We start from the raw sequence: 19,804 nt of genomic DNA, 5'->3' as shown, positions 1-19,804 counted from the left end.
ACTAAGCCACTGTGACCCAGGCAGGGCACCCCAGCTGAGTCATAGCAGGGGGAAGGAGCTGCAGTTGGAGTCGTGCTCTCAGCCTGAGCCGCCGGTGTCCCTCTGCAACAGGCACTGCCTGAGCCGTCCAAGCTGCTGCAACCCAGGCAGGGTGCCACTGCTCACTCACCCCCAGAGGAAGCAGCCACTATTGTACACTCCCTCTGTCCACACACCGGCACTTACAAAAACAATAAAGGAAGCTCTGCTGGTCGCAGAGTAATACAAAAGACCGAAGGCAGATAGAAGGACACTTACAGCTGAGACCCCAAGAAAACAGAAATATTATTATTAATTCTATTGATCTGGTCCATTCTGGGGTCAGTTCTACTTTTTGTTTGTTTGTTTGTCTTAATTTTATTTTATTAATTGCAATCTTAGTCCTAAGGGATCTACACATTTTATAACATTTTTTATTCTATTTTTATTTTTAGCCTTTTTATGTATTTCTGTTTCTAGCTAAGTTTTTTATAGTACTGACTGTATCTCTCCTACCTTCTTTTCATCTCTATCTTTTATACATTTCTGTTTCTTTCTTTTTCTTTTCATATTTCCAGTCACACTATGCTCTTCTGTTGCCCTGTCTTCTATCCTTTTTTAGTTTCTTTTATCTTAATGTACTTATAAGCAATATTATCGGTCTGCTCTGTGTCCTTGCTTTATTCTCCAGATGACACACTGCTTTGCTTTTTATTATTAGGTTTTGTTGTTATCTTAGTTCTAAGTATAATTGTCTGATTTTGTTCTGAGAATCTTCAGTCTGTCTGGTGGTACTCTCGCTCTTTATTATATTTGATTCTAGCTTTCAAAATCTCCCTGGATTTATGTTTGTGTGTGTGTGGTTTTTTTTGTTTGTTTTTCTTTTTTTTTTGGTTTTGAATTTCTGTTGGTTTTCTCTTTGATTGTCTGATAGCATACTGGGGTTCTTCTGTCAGGTCTTTCTAGTGCCTTATGTTTTATTGGATTTAGTATTTGTGTGTCTTATACATGTATGTGTTTCCTTGACTTAATATTTGTTTGGCTCAACACTCTGCCATTAGTCTGGGGCTTGGACAGTCTTCTTTAAACCCCTTTATTGCCAGGACAAGCAGCCTCTGATGTCTGAACTACTCCATCAGAAGTCAGGTAGGCTCTGGGGTGGGAGCACTGAATCCAGGATGCTAGACTGCTAGGGAGTCCTCAGACACAGGGAAGCTTAACTGCAGAGAACACTCACAGAGCCCTGTATCAGAGTCTGAGACTCAGCTTCATCCGACTGTCTGCAGCTGCCAGTGCTGGACAAACTACAAACAAGACAGGAATACAGACCCACCCATCAGCACACAGACTACCTAAAACAATCTTAACCTCACAGATACCCTAAAACACACCACCTGACGTGGCCCTGCTCATCAGAGAGAAAAGACACAGAGCCACACACTGGAAAGCAGACACCAGACCCCTCCTCCAGGAAGCCTGCTCAAGACACTGGACAAACCCCACCACAGGGGGCAGAGGGCAGAAACAAGGAATTAGTACTAGGCAGCATAGGGAAAGGAGAAAGCAAATCCTATAAATTAGACAAAATGAGAAAATAAACACCATGCAGGCAAAGGAGCAGGAAAAAACCCCACAAGACCAAATAAATGAGGAGGAAATAGGAAAATTGCCTGAAAAAGAATTCAAAGAATTCACAAGTACGGAAATTGGAACTGTGATTAAAAATCTCCCAACAGACAAAAGCCCAGGGCCATATGGCTTCGCAGGCAAATTCTATCAAATGTTTAGAGAAGAGCTAACACCTATCCTTCTCAAACTCTTCCAAAATATAGCAGAAGGAGGAACACTCCTAAACTCATTCTATGAGGCCACCATCACCCTGATACCAAAACCAGGCAAAGATGTCACAAAAAAGAAAATTACAGGCCAATATCACTGATGAATATAGATGCAAAAATCCTCAACAAAATACTAGCTAACAGAATCCAACAGCACATTACAAAGATCATACACTGTGATCAGGTTGGGTTTATCCCTGGGATGCAAGGATTCTTCAATATATGCAAAGCAATCAATGTGACACATCATATCAAGAAATTTAAGGATAAAAACCATATGATCATCTCAATAGATGAGGAAAAAGCTTTTGACAAAATTCAACATCCATTTATGATAAAAACTCTCCAGAAAATGGGCATAGAAGGCAATTGCCTCAACATAATAAAAGCCATATATGAGAAACCAAAAGCCAACATCATTCTAAATGGTGAAAAACTGAAAGCATTCCCTTTAAGAACAGGAACAAGACAAGGGTGTCCACTCTCACCATTATTATTCCACGTAGTTTTGGAAGTTTTAGCCACAGCAATCAGAGAAGAAAAAGAAATAAAAGGAATCCAAATTGGAAAAGAAGAAGTAAAGTTGTCACTCTTTGCAGATGACATGATATTATACACAGAAAACCCTAAAGATGCTACCAGAAAACTGCTAGCACTAATCAGTAAATTTAGTAAAGTAGCAGGATACAAAATTAATGCGCAGAAATTTCTTGCATTCCTATACACTAACAATGAAAAAGCAGAAAGAGAAATTAAGGAAATGCTCCCATTTACCGTTGCAACAAAAAGAATAAAATACCTAGGAGTAAACCTGCCTAAGGAGGCAGAAGACCTGTATGCAGAAAACTATAAGACACTGGTGAAAGAAATCAAAGATGATACAAACAGATGGAGAGACATACCATGTTCTTGGATTTGAAGAATCAACATAGTGAAAATGACTGTGCTACCCAAAACTATTTACAGATTCAGTGCAATCCCTATCAAATTACCAATGGTGTTTTTCACAGAACTAGAAGAAGAAATCTTACAATTTGTATGGAAATGCAAAAGACCCCGAATAGCCAAAGCAATCTTGGGAAGGAAAGATGGAGTTGGGGGAATCAGGCTTCCTGTCTTCAAACTATACTACAAGGCCACAGTGATCAAGACAGTATGGTACTGGCACAAAACTAGAAAGGAAGATCAATGGAACAGAATAGAGAAGCCAGAGGTAAACCCAAGCACATATGGGCATTTCAGCTTTGACAAAGGAGGCAAGAATATACAATGGGAAAAAGACAGCCTCTTCAATAAGTGGTGCTGGGAAAATTGGACAGCAACATGTAAAAGAATGAAATTAGAACACTTCGTAACACCATACACAAAAATCAACTCCAAATGGATTAAAGACCTACATGTAAGGCCAGACACTATAAAACTCCTAGAAGAAAGCATAGGCAGAACACTCTATGACATCCATCAAAGCAAGATCCTTTTGGACCCACCTCCTAGAATCATGGAAATAAAATCAGGAATAAACAAATGGGACCTAATGAAACTTAAAAGCTTTTGCACAGTGAAAGAAACCATCAACAAGACAAGAAGACAACCCTCAGAATGGGAGAAAATACTTGCCAACAATGCAACAGACAAAGGATTAATTTGCAAAATATACAAGCAGCTCATGCAGCTTAATACCAAAAGAAGCAAATAACCTGATCCAGAAATGGATGGAAGACCTGCATAGACATTTCTCCAAAGAAGACATACAGATGGCCAACAAACACATGAAAAGATGCTCAACATCACTAGTCCTTAGAGAAATGCAAGTCAAAGCCACAATGAGGTATCACCTCGCACCGGTCAGAATGGGCATCATCCAAAAATCTAGAAACAGTAAATGTTGGAGAGGGTGTGGAGAAAAGGGAACTCTCCTGCACTGTTGGTGGGAATGTAAGTTGGTACAGCCACTATGGAAAACAATTTGGAGGTTCCTTAAAAAACTAAAAATAGAACTACCATATGATCCAGTAATCCCACTCCTGGGCATATACCCAGAGAAAACCATAATCCAAAAAGTAACATGTACCACAATGTTCGTTGCAGCACTGTTTACAATAGCCAAGACATGGAAGCAACCTAAATGCCCATCAACAGATGAATAGATAAAGAAGATTCAGCACATATATACAATGGAATATTACTCAGCCATAAAAAGGAATGAAATGGAGCTATGTGTAATGAGGTGGTTAGACCTAGAGTCAGTCATACAGAGAGAAGTAAGCCAGAAAGAGAAAAACAAATACTGTATGCTAACCCATATATACGGAATCTAAAGGAAAAAAAATGGTACTGATGAACCCAGTGACAGTGCAAGAATAAGAATGCAGATGCAGAGAATGGACTGGAGGACATGGGGTTGGGGGGGCGGGGGGCGAAGGGGAAGCTGGGACGAAGTGTGAGAGTAGCATAGACATATATACACTACCAACTGTAAAATAGATAGCCAGTGGGAAGTTGCTGTACAACAAAGGGAGATCAACTCGATGATGATGGGTGATGCCTTAGAGGGCCGTGAGGGGGAGTCGCAGGAGGGAAGGTATATGGGGATATGTGTAGAAATACAGCTGATTCACTTTGGTGTACTTCATAAGCTGGTACAAGAGTGTAAAGCAATTATATTCCAATAAAGAGCTTAAAAAAAAAAAGCAAGGAGATTATGTTGGAAAATGGTGTATTTGTCTTTTCTAAAAGTTAATTAAAATAAATTCTACAGCCGGAGTGCGGATAATTTTTGACTCAGCCTCGTACACAGAGATCAGGAGAATGGGCTGTGGAGTCAGAGTTGGGCTACCTCTTGCTCTACCCCTGACTAACTCTGGCACTAAATGCAACCAGCGTCATAGCCCTTACCTCTTTGTGCCTTGTTTGCTTCATCAGTGAAGTGGGGCAAGTCGCTGTACCTCTGTCACAGGGCTGATGCGAACATTTGGTGAGTTACTATGTACAACGCACTTGAAACACTGTCACAGTCATATAAGCGGTCACCAAGTGTTGAACTGTTACTGCCTAGAGGAAAGAGAAAGGGGGTGGAGATGGAGGCAGGGACTGAGTAGAAGAAGTGTACACTGAGTAGCTTCTGCGGATCCAGGGTTACACTGAGTAACTAACACACAACATCTCTGCTCCCCACGTACACCGTATGAAAGATGGTTAACTGAATGGCACAGGTGAGGAAACTGAGGCTTAGGTATTTTGAGACTCGTGTTTATTTTTAAATTGATGTTAACATTAATAATAGCAAGTGGGAATCTATACTGTTTGTGGTGATAATGTAAAAAAGATGGGGAGACCCAAATGTCAGTTATCAGAATTCAGCTTAGGGCAGCAATGCCAAGGCCAGTTTGAAGCAGTTATATCCTGGTGCCCATGCTTGGAGGTGACAGTCCTCTGAGGACAGCATGCCCTGTAGAAACATTTATAGGTGACAAAAAAAGAAGAAAAGAAAGTGATAAAAAACAATCTTTATGTTTAATTGAAGTATTTTTTTCCTATAGGAGCTCTTAAAGAAAAAAATTCCACTTTCTTTAAAACAACAAAGCCTTTTCAAGAGGAAAGAAGTGAAATAGAGCAACTGAGAAAGCACATTCAGTCAGTCGGCTGGGACACCGTGGATAAATGCAATTAGTTGCAATCCTTTCTGTCTCCCACCTTAGAAGTATAATTGCAGTAGAACTAGAGGGACTATTTTAGGGCTTGGTGTTGAATAAGGAACAAGCGTCGAGGGTGTGTCATATCCTGACTGCACAGTCCTGCATATAAAATATCCATCACATTCAACAACATTCGGCCTTTGATTTCTGACCCCAAAATCACCTTGTCCCAATTAGTTTGTATAAACATATCATCTTTTAAACATATGTATTATCGATGAAGATTGTCGGTTTTACTACTTTTCTCCTTTTAAGAAGTAGAAGACCATTTCCTGATTCGTAGGTTGAACCAGATCTCAGAGCACCGGTGAGAATTGTAATGATGTACTGCTGAAAACCATTTCAAGCTGTGATATCTGCCTTTTTTGGAGATTATGGAGAAGCACATTGCTTCTAGAATAAAAGAAATAAGGCAGATGAGCTCAGATTTACCTTCTTTTCGTTGTATTTCTTTGTTTTCTTAAGTATAGGAATGTGGCCTGTGGAAGGAGAAGTACAGAGCACCCTCTCTGAGTCATGCACTGTGTATTGTGTGATTTCTTCATAAAGAAAGACCAAATCTGGCTCTTGAGGATCTCACAGTTGAAGAGGGAAGACAGAAACATATATAATTTAATAGATTGTGTTAAATGCAATAATGGGGATTTGCATAGCATTTCATGGGAGCAGAGAGAAAGGGTACCACTTCCGCCTGGGGTGTCAGGGTGGTGGCCCCTAAGTTAAGCAACAGGAGAAAGGGAGGCACATTCCGTAAAGTATTGGAAAACACACACACCGTCTCTGCGAATAAATTCTGTACCTTTCAACTGGTTTTCAACATGCCCATGACTTATAGATTAATAATAACTATCTCGGCACTTACCTGATGGTCCAGTGGCTAAGACTCCACGTTCCCAATGCAGCAACTAAAGATTCCACACGCCGCAACTAAGACCCAGCCCAGCCAAATAAATAAATATTAAAATAATAGTAATAATAATAACTACCTAGACCCAAATAGCCAGAATTCTATTCCTGATGTGAACTTGAGTAATTTTTGTTTGTTTTAATGAAGAAGAAACATGTATCTTTGGAAATCGTTTTAAAAAATTACATAATAGAATGCATGTAGCAATTGAATTGTTAAAGGTAGAGAAAGCAGACCTTGTCTCTTTTTTATTAGGATGAATGCTTTCAAGTAAGACTGGAATAAAAATGAAATGGAACCAATTAGAAAAAAAATAGAAGCACTTAAAAAGAAACTTAATTGTTGCTGAAAGAATTAGAATCTGATGGCATGGAAAGAAGTTAATTAAACTCCAAAGTAAAATAACACATCGGCCTTTCTCCTAGGAAAATATGATGTCTCTTAGAGCTTATCCGCTATTCCTTGGCTTACAAATTAGTAGTGATTAAGTTGTCTGTTATTTTTCTCATTTTGATTATTACATGCTACTAATGGTGGGATTATTTGTGCAACAATTACTGCTGAGACAGCCATTAAGACTGTGCAGATAGAAATGTAGTCTCACGTGCCCCTGCGTATTTGGGTGGGAAAATGGGAAGGACCTAACTTAAATCTGACAGATCCAAAATCAACTCTCCTTCAGTAGCAGAAGGCATTATTTTAAAAGAAAATGTTAAGAAGGGTAGCCATCATCGTACGTATCAAGTGCTAAATGCTCTTATAGAAATGACAAGTGACCAATGGAATAAGGAATTACCTAGTAAGAAGGGAGTGGAGAATTGTTTAAAAGGGAGAATTCTTTAGATGACTCTCAGTGCTTTCACATCATGGAATGAATTAGCGGGACCTCTGACCCAAAGCCATTGGAAGAAGCAGTATTTTGGACAAACCTGAACTTTTCTGCCCCCCACAGCCTCGTCATGTGTTCAACATGCTCAAGAAGTATGTCCGTGCTGAACAGAAGGACAGACAGCATACCCTAAAGCATTTTGAACATGTTCGCATGGTGGATCCAAAGAAAGCTGCTCAGATCCGGTCCCAGGTAAGCACAGGATGTGGCAATCATGAACTTGGACAATTCAGTGTTTCTGCTCTTTGATTTGGCTCTTTAGGTATTCCCAGAGTAGTCATGGGTGTTGGACCCCTATAGCAAGAGTTCCTTAATACCTGGTAAATTCTAAAGGCTTGTCCTAGGGCAACATGTGGTTTGGCACTTTCTGAGTTATGAAAATAACAAAGAACATAAAAATCTTGAGTGTTTACTGCAACTGATTCTTAAGGAACCATTTTAAACTCTGATGACTAAAATGAAGAAAACAAAAGTCATATAAACCAAAACTGCCAAAATCTGGTTCAACTAAATTGTAGAAGACAGTCATAAACTCCATTTCTACTGTAATGCTTGGAGATAATGGGAGAGTAAATGAAGCTTGGTAGTGAGAAGTTTTATACTCTGCCATTTTCAAAGCTTGACAACTGGGATCTACCTCTGGCAATCTGAAATTTTACATTTCCTTAAACGGAAGAATTTTTAAAATATCTGTCATGAAATATCTATATTTCACATGAAATATCCACATGACCTCATCTATTGGAAAATTTGCAAAGACATATATATAGGGCATCAGACGCTATTTAGGAATCTCAATACTAGGAATCAGAATTGGGCAGAAATGGTCTTTTCAATCGGCTTTAGATTTTATGGTTGCAAGCTTTTAATATAATGAGAAGTTTAAAGCAGCTCCAAAGTTTGAGAATAAAAAATGAGAGAACAAGAAAAATAAAGATGCCCTTTCGGGTTCAAAGTTCCAACAGCATTTTGTCAGTTTTATTTGGAACATTTGTATCTGTCTGCAGTCAGTGCTTGGTAAGGAAGATAACTATTCCTTACTCCAGAGATGGTTTACCTGGAGTTGTCATCCTTTGCTGCAGGTTATGACACACCTTCGTGTGATTTATGAGCGCATGAACCAGTCTCTCTCCCTGCTCTACAATGTTCCTGCCGTGGCCGAGGAAATTCAGGATGAAGTTGGTGAGTGAGCTGTTCTTTTGATGCTGTGCATATAAACATATTTTCCTCCTGTAGGAGAAGATCAGGGAACTCAGTGTATCTGCATCAGGAATCACCAGTTTTCTAATATGTGAAGGAAAAGGAGCACATTCCCTTTAACAGTGAAACTCTTGAGGAGTGGAAATCGCTTTCATCTTATCAATTGCATCAGGTCTTAACTGTATACTTACAAATTGGGAGGATGTAACTTGACTTTTGGTCTATTTGTGTGCTAATAAGCCAGTTGTTATTGGATTGTACTTGCCAACAGTTTCTTAATTTAGCCAGTCTTGTAAATACCACCTTATGATTCTTTGGCACTTTACAGTTTAATAGAAACAACCCTTTCTTCATCTCTTAATTCTTTATTTTCGTGACCTTATGAATGGCATGATAGCCCCATTTTTCAGATGAAGGAGCTCAATTTTAGAAACCTGCCTGTGTCATCTATATCCCAAGAAACACAACAAACCCACAAAATTCTGACTTTTGACTTTAATGTTATCGTTATATCTTTCTTTGATGCCCACCCCACCCCCTGCATAGCCATGAGTGTTCTCTGGACCGCATTGCTGTTTCAGCTTAAGTATGTGTCCACTATCATTCATTAAACTTCTATTTTAAAATAATCATACACTCGTAAGAACTTGGGAAAATAATACAGAGAAGTCCAGGGTAGACATCACCCACCTTCCTCAGTAGTAACATCTTACATAACATCATACATTATCAAAACCAAGAAACTGACCTTGTGTGTCCTCTGTGTCCCATGGCCGTAGTTTTCCTAATGACATCTTTAACATTTCATATAAGTTCTCCCTTTTCTGTTTTTCTTGGAAAGGGAGTGAAATATCGCATAATATAATTCGCCACAAACCCCCAAAATGCCCATATTTGTTTAACTTTACCTCACAAAAGTACATAGATGAAATTACCCTAATGTATCTTTCAACATAAAGCAGATGTATGAATCTGAGAGATTTGGTGCATAAACCGTCAGTAAATAAGCAGTATGTGTGTGGTGGATCCCTCTTCATTATGAGCCCTGCCTTTTGTTAATTGGGTTGGAAATAGATGCTTAATTAGGTTGGAAATAGATGCAGGTTATCTGAAATCAGAACACCCAGGATGTTGTAGATGGTATACCGGTTGCAGGAACTCCTGCTTTGAAGTGTCCAAAACACAGCTTGGCTCGATTTTTACATGCCTGTGCTATTCTACTCTTTTTTTTTTTTTGTAACTTAGTAATGCCTCATAAGTGTTGTTTCTATTACTATCAAGTATTTGACACTTATCAGGTGATAATGGTCTGTTCAGTACTGTGTATTAATGTACGGAATCTCTTCTTTAAGAAATGAATATTCTTGTTAGATATGTTTGTAGGATAATGTGTAAGGAATCTTTAAAATACTGTATATTAAGTAAGTATAAGAAAGTCCTCCAGTAAGTTATAGAAGGGACAAAATCAAAGAAATCATCACATTCTTAATGAACTGACGCTTACATCTTCTCGATGAATGTATTTTTGCCTTATAGCCATCTTAACAAGCTTATTTTCATAAGCAACTTCAACTGAAGTGTTGCCAGTGATACCAAACTATAGAGGAATAAGCCATTGCAAAGGACTAGAATATTTCACTCTGAGCCAGTAAATATGGTTGACTCTTTCTAATTAAATTATCAGATGTTTTTATTCAGCAAAATACTACTGAAAGCAGTGACCACTAGTGAGTCACAGTTCAACAGAACAGATGGTGATTCAGCTATCTTGAGTGTTGCAAAGTGCCCAAGAATAGGGCCACATAGTAAACTTCAGATCTCAGTGACAGGGAGAATATTCAGATAACTAGAATCATGGAATTTTTTTCTTTAAAAAAAAAGAAAACTATTAAGTTGGATTTAGAGCATGTCATTTTTTAACAATAGTTTTGTCATTCTAAGTATACTGAATACCAAATCTTGAAAAATAATCATCTTAAAAATCTTTCTTGGGACTTCCCTGGCAGTCCAGTGATTAAGACCCTTTGCTTCTAATGCAAGCGGTGTGGATTCAATCCCGGGTCGGGAATCTAAGATCCCACATGCCATGGGGCACAGCCAAAAAAAAAAAAAAGAAAGAAAATCTTTCTTACCTCCATTTTTAAGTGGCTATTTCCTGTGGGAAGAGAAGCTTGCATTAATGAACTTCTGTTAAATAGATCTGTGTACCATTTCAGGTCTTAACACCAAAGCCAAAGAAGAGAGCTCTTTGGGGAGAATGGCTTTTCTCGGTTGAGCTTAGTTGCCTTATATAATCATTCTTCATTTGAAGGAGCATTTAAAAATAACTTGTTTTTAAAGTAGGAATATGGATGAAACAGGATGGACCATGAGTGCTAATTACATTGAGTGTGAGTTCTTTCTAGTATTCTCTTTACTTTTTGTATTTATGCTTGAAATTTTTCATAATAGAAGTTGTATTTTAGCTTAATTCTAAACAGAGTCTTCACAGATTTCTGCCAGTGTATATATCTTGTACACTTTAGTAGCTTCTGATCAAATGCTTTGTCATTAGTCTGATTTGCATGCATCTGCCTTTTCTGTGTGTGATCACATTTTAGATTTGGAGTCAGTTCAGTGTACATAAGAAGGATACTAAAATTCAGAGCTTCTGGTAAAAGGACAGGATCCAAAAGAACAACTAATGCCTATTTTATATGTAAAAGTTTGTGCTTATACATGCAGGCAATTGGGATATGTTTAATATAGTAAAACATCTGGAGAGAAATACAGTTTTGTTAAATAAGGGTAATAGTTGCTCTGGACATGAAGGGTTTCCACCAGTCCTGAGTAACTGGTAGTATTTTTAGTGACGTAGGTTTACCTGCTTCAGGTAATTTATGTCCCCATGAGGGTAGAATTCTCTATTATGGATGAAAATGAGGAAGAAGCTAGCTATACCAGAAAGAAAAGGGTGAAAGTGGGAACGGGCATCGTATTTTTGAGAACAGTAAAGTGTGACTGATTAAAGCCTAGATTTCATCAGGTCAGTGGGTTCCAGCTCTGGCCGTTTTCACCCACTGTGCTTTCCTGAGAATCTCATCTGTTTATGCTACTCTGTTATTAACTCTAGTAAATCCCAGATCCATAGACCTAACAACAGCCTGGCTACGGAGTCCCAGTGACATATTCCGGACTCAGAATACAGGCACACCTCGTTTTATTGAGCTTCGCAGATACTGCATTTTTTAAAGACTGAAGATTTGTGGCAACCCTGTGTCGAGTGAGTCTGTCAGCACCGTTTTCCAACAGCATTTTCTGACTTTGTGTCTCTGTGTCACATTTGGGTAATTATTGTGATATTTCAACCTATGTCATTATTATTACATTTGTGTTGGTGATCGATGATGAGTGATCTTTGATGTTACTATTGCAAAAAGATTGTGACTTGCTGAAGGCTCCCATGATGGTTAGCATTTTTTAGCGATAAAATATTTTTTAATTAAGGTACTTTCATTGTGTTTTTAGACGTAATGCTATTGCACAGTTAATAGACCATAGTATAGTGTAAACATAACTTTCGTATGCACTGGGAAACCAAAAAATTCGTGTGACTCGCTTTGTTGAGATATTTGCTTTATTGCAGTGGTCTGGGACTGAGCCTGCAGTATCTCCAGGGTATGCCTGTATTTCACCCATTTCTCAAACTCCAAACTAGGTGTGTAAAGAAGTCCTTGTGTCCCTCTTGAAACCAACTCATTTTTACAATCTCGGTTATGGGTTCTCCCAGTTGTCCTACACGTATCCATGATGCCTTCCTCTCCTCCAACTGTGATTGCATATCAATCTGAAGTCCTGTATATTCTACCTCCTGTGTTCAAGTGGAATCCCTGCTCTGTAAATCCATGTTGTTAGCTCAGATCCTTCCCCTCTCACATGAGTTTCACTGGAATCTCAAGTAGTCATCCTGTCTGTTGTCTTACCGTGGCCCGCTGCTACCCAGATTCTTCCTCTTCAGTGCTGAGTTACCTGCTAAAATGAAAATACAACCTGCACGTTTCTTCCTTACTTGAAAAGTGGCATCCTTCAATACTCATCAGAAATGTCCACACTCCCATAAGCCCTTGACTAATTTGCAGAGGGAGCCAGAGGGAAGAGCTGGTGTTTGAGTGACGGTTGTATAGCAAACTGATGAGAATCTCTTACGGATGATGGTGCTGGCCTGAGGTCTTTATGAAAGTTCACCCTTGTTCAGGTTCAGGGCCACCACATATGCATGTGGCAGGTGTTTAGGGGGAAAATGTAGACTGACATTTATTCCATGTCCCACTGACAAAGCCAAGCCATCTGGTATTGGGCCATGTCCACAAGAAGCAGAGCTTTCTTGTAATTCACACAAAATGCAGCATATGCGCTAGTAGTACAACGCTGGTGAGTTCAGTAGCAGCATCTCCTCCAACTAGCTTGCCCTTAACAGATAGTAAAGTGATGAAAGTGGAATTGGAGCCAAGATCTGCACGAGTCTGATACACATACTCTCTCTGCTACCCACTTTTGTACTCTCAATTCAGTAGACTGTTCCTCTACTAAACCTCAGTGTCTAAAGCACCACGTATCCACCTCTAATACCACACTCTACTTTGTATTTGATTGTTTGTTGACATGTCCACCAGCCCCTCCATCCTGTGAGATCTTCCAGGACGTGCTCCGTCATGTTTGTATCCTTGGGGTCGAGCGGAGGACCTGGTACTCCACAGGTGTTAGTCATCATAGCCTAGGTCGAAGCAAATCCCCAGGCTGCAGAGTCGATGCTCCTTAACTTAGGTGCATCAGGTGGTCTCCTCCATAACCCTAAAGACCCACCCTGAGCTCCTTCCTTAGCACCTAGCATACCTAGTGTTGCACAAAACAAGTCTCTTTCCTTGGCCACAGCATTCTCTAAAGCTATACTTGATCAGGCCAACACAATGGGGGCAGTGGCAGAGGTATCAAAGTAAAAAATAAAGCAGAGTTCTCAGGCCTGTAACTAATAACATTTTACGATATTGCCCTATATCATTTCCATGACCCTCTGCTATTTGGTTTTTTGCCCAGTTCATATACTCTGACACTTGATTTATTAAATATGTTGTTTGGTTTGTTGCTTCCATCAACCAGAGTCTGAGGCTATTTATTTGTTTTGCTTCACCAGTAAGTATGAATTATCAAAACTACTCTATAATTTTATAAAAGCTTGCCATTTATTCTTTTATAATAATTTTTCAGTTCAGCTTGAATTATTATAATGTGCAAGTTCCCAGGCATATCATTTATTACTTAATGTTCCCCTTTTTTTTCTGTTGGAGTCTTGTGATTTATTTCTACTTAGGAAACTGAATACCGTTTAAAAATGTACTTCATATGTATCTGTGGTTAGATCTGAGCACCTCTGCTTAAAACTTTCAGAATGTCTGGATACAGTGAAATTTAGATTGTGGGACTGGGAGAATGACAGTTTCATTTTTTTGTTTGTTTTGTTTTTGTGTTTTTGTTTTTTTATACATCTTTATTGGAGTATAATTGCTTCAGTGTTGTTAGTTTCTGCTGTACAGCAAAATGAATCAGCTGTATGTTTACATATATCCCCATATCCCCACCCTCTTGAGCCTCCCTCCCACCCTCCCTATCCCACCCCTTTAGGTCTTCACAAAGCATCGAGCTGATCTCCCTGTGCTCTGTAGCAGCTTCCCACTAGCTATCTATTTTACATTAGGTAGTGTGTATACGTCAGTGCTACTCTCTCACTACGTCCCAGCCTCCCCATCCCCACTGTGTTTAGTCCGTTCTCTACATCTGCGTCTTTATTCCTGCTCTGCCACTCTGTTCATTAGTACCATTTTTTTAGATTCTATATATATGCGTTAGCATACGGTATTTGTTTTTCTTTTTCTGGCTTACTTCACTCTGTGTGATAGTCTCTAGGTCCATCCACCTCACTACAAATAACTCAATTTCATTCCTTTTTATGGCTGAGTAATATTCCATTGTATATGTGTACCATATCTTCTTTAACCCTTCATGCGTCAGTGGACATTTAAGTTGCTTCCATGTCCTGGCTATTGTAAATAGTGCTGCAGTGAACATTGTGGTACATGTATCTTTTTGAATTATGGTTTTTGCTGGGTGTATGCCCAATAGTGGGATTGCTAGGTCATAAGGTAGTTCTATTTTTAGTTTTTTAAGGACTCTCCATACTGTTCTCCATAGTGGCTGTATTAATTTACATTCCCACCAACAGTGCAGGAGGATTCCCTTTTCTCTACATCCTCTCCAGCATTTATTGTTCCTAGAATTTTTATGATGGCCATTCTGACCTGTGTGAGGTGATGCCTCGTGGTTTTGATTTGCATTTCTCTAATGATTCGTGATGTTGAGCATCTTTTCATGTGTTTGTTGGCTATCTGTATGTCTTCTTTGAAGAAATGTCTATTTAGGTCTTCTGCCCATTTTTGGATGGAGTTGCTTGTTTTTTTGATATTGAGCTTCATGAGCTGCTTGTATATTTTGGAGATTAATCCTTTGTCAGTTGCTTCATTGGCAAATATTTTCTCCCATTCTGAGGGTTGTCTTTTCGTATTGTTTATGGTTTCCTTTGCTGTTCAAGAACTTTTAAGTTTTATTAGGTCCCATTTGTTTATTTTTGTTTTTATTTCCATTACTCTAGGACGTGGGTCAAAAAGGATCTTGCTGTCATAGAGTGTCCTGCCTGTGTTTTCCTCTAGGAGTTTTATAATGTCTAGCCTTATATTTAGGTCTTTAATCCACTTTGAGTTTATTTTTGTGTATGGTGTTAGGGAGCGTTCTAATTTCATTCTTTTACATGTAGCTGTTCAGTTTTCCCAGCACCACTTATTCCTTTTTTAAAAAGATGTGTTTGCATACAAATTATTAAGTTTTCTCTAGAGAAATGCTTAAGGCATTGATTTTAGAAGGGGAAAAAACTCCCTTCCTCATTTAAAACAGCTGTTTAGAACATTTTTTTAATTCAGCAAATGATAGGATCATTAATTTAAGGAAAATGTGTTTCTTTTCAATGTCCCTATTCTGTTTCATTCACCTTTTAACCCTTTAGAAAGGCAGAATCCCTTCATCTCTGCTATTGTTCATCTCGACTTTGCTTTGTCCATTTGCTGTTTCAAAATGATTGGGTTTTTTTTACCCTTTGTAGTCTTCCTTAAATCTGTGCTAAAAGGATTCTATTCTTCTATCAACACTAAGTTACTTATCAAAGTGCTTCATGTTGCAGCTTCCTCAAGGCTAAACACGTTGCAGCTCTCAACTCAGAGTTGGCTGTAATGATCAGTTTATGAGAAATGCGGTCGGAAGGAAAGGGGGAAGGAAGGCCTTGTTTCGTATCCTGGGTTGTTTTTTTTTTTTTTTTTCTTTTAGCATTCAAAATTAGTAAAAACTTGAATTATTCTAAACCAGATGTTGGAAGGATCTCTGGCTGAACAAATCCATCATGAATGGGGTGGAATTGAAATATGTGACAGGAGATCAAGAAACTCAAGTTAATGAAAGAATTATTTCAAGAATAATTTTGTATTACAATTTGACTGTGACCTCTTGATAAACTTTTCTGCTTTTGGGGGAAAATACAGCATGTTTATTTCAAAGACAGTGTTTCCATTCTCTGTTCCTAGTAAATCTATTGATTTTTGGATTTAATGAGTCCAAAGTAGTCTAGGTTTAAAATAGAATATTTATAGCACTTGCCAGACCAACCAAATGCAACATTCATTACTACTGAGAATTTTAAGTATCCTTGTGTATAATTGTTAGTCAAGGAAGGGCACCAGGGAGAAAAAAATCATGAAAGTAAGTAAAGTGAGAGAACTATTAACTTACTCTGCTCTTATTCTTTATTTTGCATAAGAAATTACTTAAGTATATGTAGATTTTATATTTTAGAACTGACTTAAGTATGTAGAAACAAGAACATTTATTTGTATCATAAATTGTCAGAGACACCTTCTTCCTTTAATTTTACAATAGTCTCAGATCTCCTTATTCATACTTTCTCCAATATTATTACCTGAATTACAGGTTTGACCAGGTTTATTTGCCTTCCTCTAAATGTATATCTTTGTCCCCCTCTTAAGCAAGACAGTTACTCTTCCAAAATATAGTACCACTCATTTTATAAATGAGAAAATGAAAAGGTGTTGTCAAGTGACCTACATATAAGCATATTAATCTACAAAATGGGAAGGTGTATGACAATAGCAACCCAATTTTCTGATGCTTTGCCTGCCATGTTGAAATGTCTTTAAACAGCAAAATATAGATGTATCAATGCCAGTGAGTGCATATCTCAAGCCCAGCTGGTCTGTTATTAGTGTTAGGAAGTTATAGCCCTTAAATATTTAACTTATCCATAGTGGCTAGTTTAGTGCTTTGTAGACATTTAGGTCTCCATACCTTTTTTGGATATGATATATAAGCGGTCTTTTTCTTAGGAGTTTAATTATTGAATCTATAAATATAGTGTATGTGTCATTCAGATGATCTGTGGAAGTCAGTGATAAGGTCCTTTAAACGTTGACGTATATGGGGACTTCCCTGGTGGTCCAGTGGCAAAGACTTCATGCTCCCAAGGCAGGGAGCCTGGGTTTGACCCCTGATCAGGGAACTGGATCCCACGTGCCACAACAAAGATCCCACGTGCCACAACTAAGACCTGATGCAGCCAAATAAATTAATTTTAAAAAATATTTTAAAAGGCTAATATTAAAAAAAAAAAGTTGACGTATGTAACTTGACGTATGTAACTTGGCATATGTAAATTACTGACGTGGAAACTATTTAGGAATACAACATCAGTTTCCCTGAATAATTTTTATAATATTCCCTTCTGGCAAACAGGTATATTCTTTTCTGTATTTCTGATCCATAATTTTAAAGGAAAAATCAATCCTTTAGCGTTAATTAATGTCAAAAAGTTTAATATAAAACAAATAAGCATAATCTCTGCCATCTGGCAGATAGCTTGTAGACATTAATATGCATAATTCAGTGTAGTATATTGATCTTGTTTCTTGTGATCCAAGTGGTCCCTGACGGTCATTAGATGGCTTACATATAAACCACATTGTTTATTTCATGCCATTGCACTGGCTCTCTGGATTATGTTTTTAGTCTTAATAAATAAGTGGTGTCTATTAAAATCTTTTGCCTATTTTTTAATTGGGCTGTTTGCCTTTTTATTATTGAGTTGTAAAACTTCTTTATATATTTTAGATACTAAATTCTCATTAAATATATGATTTGAAAATTTTTTTCTCCCTTTTTGTAGGTTTTCTTTTCATTTTCTTGACATCTTTTGAACAAGTAAAATTGTAAAACTTTGATGAAGTCCAGTTTATCAATTTGCTGTTGCTGTTGCTTATGCTTTAGTATTGTATCTAAGAACTGTTGCCCAATCCAGCGTTAAATATATTACATGTGTTTCTTTCCATGAGTTTTATAGTTTGACTCTCACAGTTAAATCTTTGATTCATTTGGAGTTAATTTTTTATATGTGGTGTGAGCTAAGGATCCAGCTTCATTCTTTTGAATGTGGATATCCAGTGTCCCAGCACCATTGGTTGAAAAAACTATTCTTTCTACTTTAGATGGTCTTGAAACCCTTGTCAAAGATCAGTTGACCAGAGATACATGGGTTTATTTCTTGACTCTCAATTCTATTCCTTCTGTATATACATTCCACACTATTTTGATTACTGTAGCTCTGTAGTAAGTTTTGAAATCAGGCAGCGTGAGTCTTGCTCTTTTGTTCTTTTTCAAGATTGTTTTGACTATTGGGGTCCATTGGTTTTCCATATGAATTTTAAAGTCTTTTTTTCCTCATTTCTGCAGGAAAAAAAGATAGAATTTTAATAGGGATTACCTTGAATCTATAGATCACTTCAGGGAGTATTTCTTTTGTAATTTTTTTAATGAAGTTTTTAAAACACTATCACTACTTGAAAAGATATCCACTATGAGGTGATTCCAATTTGACCCCATTCGGGAGGGTGAATGTTTAGAAGTCGCAGGAAAATTGATTTAGCACACTGTCACCCTTTACTGCAAATTTTGGTGAGATTCAAGGAAATTTCATTGTGAAGTTTTCCTTAAATCATGATGACTGTGACACATTGGTGGGTTTTGTCTGTTTTCATGCCATTCTCTGATGTGTGTGTGTGTACGCACGCACACGTGCACACCTCAACCAAGTGGGTGAAGCCCGAGGCAGTGCCTCCCACACTGAGCTCTGCTGGTGCCTGTGATGATACGGTGTGATTCCAGAGCTTTTTCCTAACTCGCCAGCTCTTATGCATGGCCCTGTAATTTGAATCAAAATCCAAAAAGAAATCCTAACTAAAATGATTGGGGGGTGAAGTCAGACCACGGTGGGGACTCCTAGACTACTTCTGGCAGGGAACCCTGCAGCAGATGGGTCCTGATTTTCTTTTGGTAGATTCTGGGGAGCAACCAATGATTTTACACTGGAGAACAAGGGCTGCTTATTTTGTTTTTCACAACCAGATGACTTCAAGGTTCATATTTTTAAAGAGAAGAAGAAAATTATAGTACTATTTGCCACCCTGAATATAGAGATGCATTCAAACTGAGATTAATTTTGAAATCTGTTCCCACAAAGTCTAACTGGGAAAGAGAAGAATGTGTTTGCATGTGAGAAAGAGTTTGGAAGGAATGCTAATTTGCCTCTTATTCTTCAACTCAGAAACATATTTTGCAGTGTACTTCCTAAGTTCCACTACTCTTTGTAAACTATTCTCCTGCCATCTATACTATGGCCTACTTTAGAAAGTCAGTCACAGACACTGGAGTATAATGTCTCATCAAAAACAGAAGATCAATCTATAAACCCATTCCAGATTATAAGGTGTGTGTCCAAAGGAACGTTGACATCATATGAATCAAAACAGTATTCAGAAACAGGCTTTTGGACTTGGAGTGAGAAACAGGTGGTTAAAAGGTGAAAGTTAGGATGTTACTTAATTTCAACTACTGTTGCTAGATCCATTGCCCTAAGACAGTAGATTTAAAATAACCTATAATGTGTTTAATTTTTTACAAATACATTTATTTACATGTGCTCATAAAAGCATGAGTTAAATCTTATTATTTCTGTGGAACAGCAGTGTTGTCTTATGCATGTCTCTGTATCTTTGCCTTTGGTCTGGGTGGTATTTAGAAGAGTCTACCCATCTCCTGAGAGCACATAAAGGAA

The 19,804-nt window shown here is 38.0% G+C and overlaps 1 protein-coding gene across 6 annotated transcripts in view; it reads left to right on the top strand.

The window, feature by feature from the left end:
- APP (amyloid beta precursor protein) overlaps positions 1-19,804 on the top strand; it is a 272,596-nt gene that overhangs the window by 198,157 nt on the left and 54,635 nt on the right. For all 6 annotated transcript variants that reach the window (XM_057696995.1, XM_057696997.1, XM_057696998.1 and 3 more), the window contains 2 exons: positions 7,411-7,539; positions 8,430-8,529. In XM_057696995.1, the coding sequence (XP_057552978.1) occupies positions 7,411-7,539; positions 8,430-8,529 (229 nt within the window). The remainder of the gene's footprint in view (positions 1-7,410; positions 7,540-8,429; positions 8,530-19,804) is intronic.

This window comes from Hippopotamus amphibius, chromosome 10 (genome assembly GCF_030028045.1).
Source record: "Hippopotamus amphibius kiboko isolate mHipAmp2 chromosome 10, mHipAmp2.hap2, whole genome shotgun sequence".
NCBI lineage: Eukaryota > Metazoa > Chordata > Mammalia > Artiodactyla > Hippopotamidae > Hippopotamus > Hippopotamus amphibius.
This window is presented reverse-complemented; position numbering and strand designations above follow the sequence as displayed.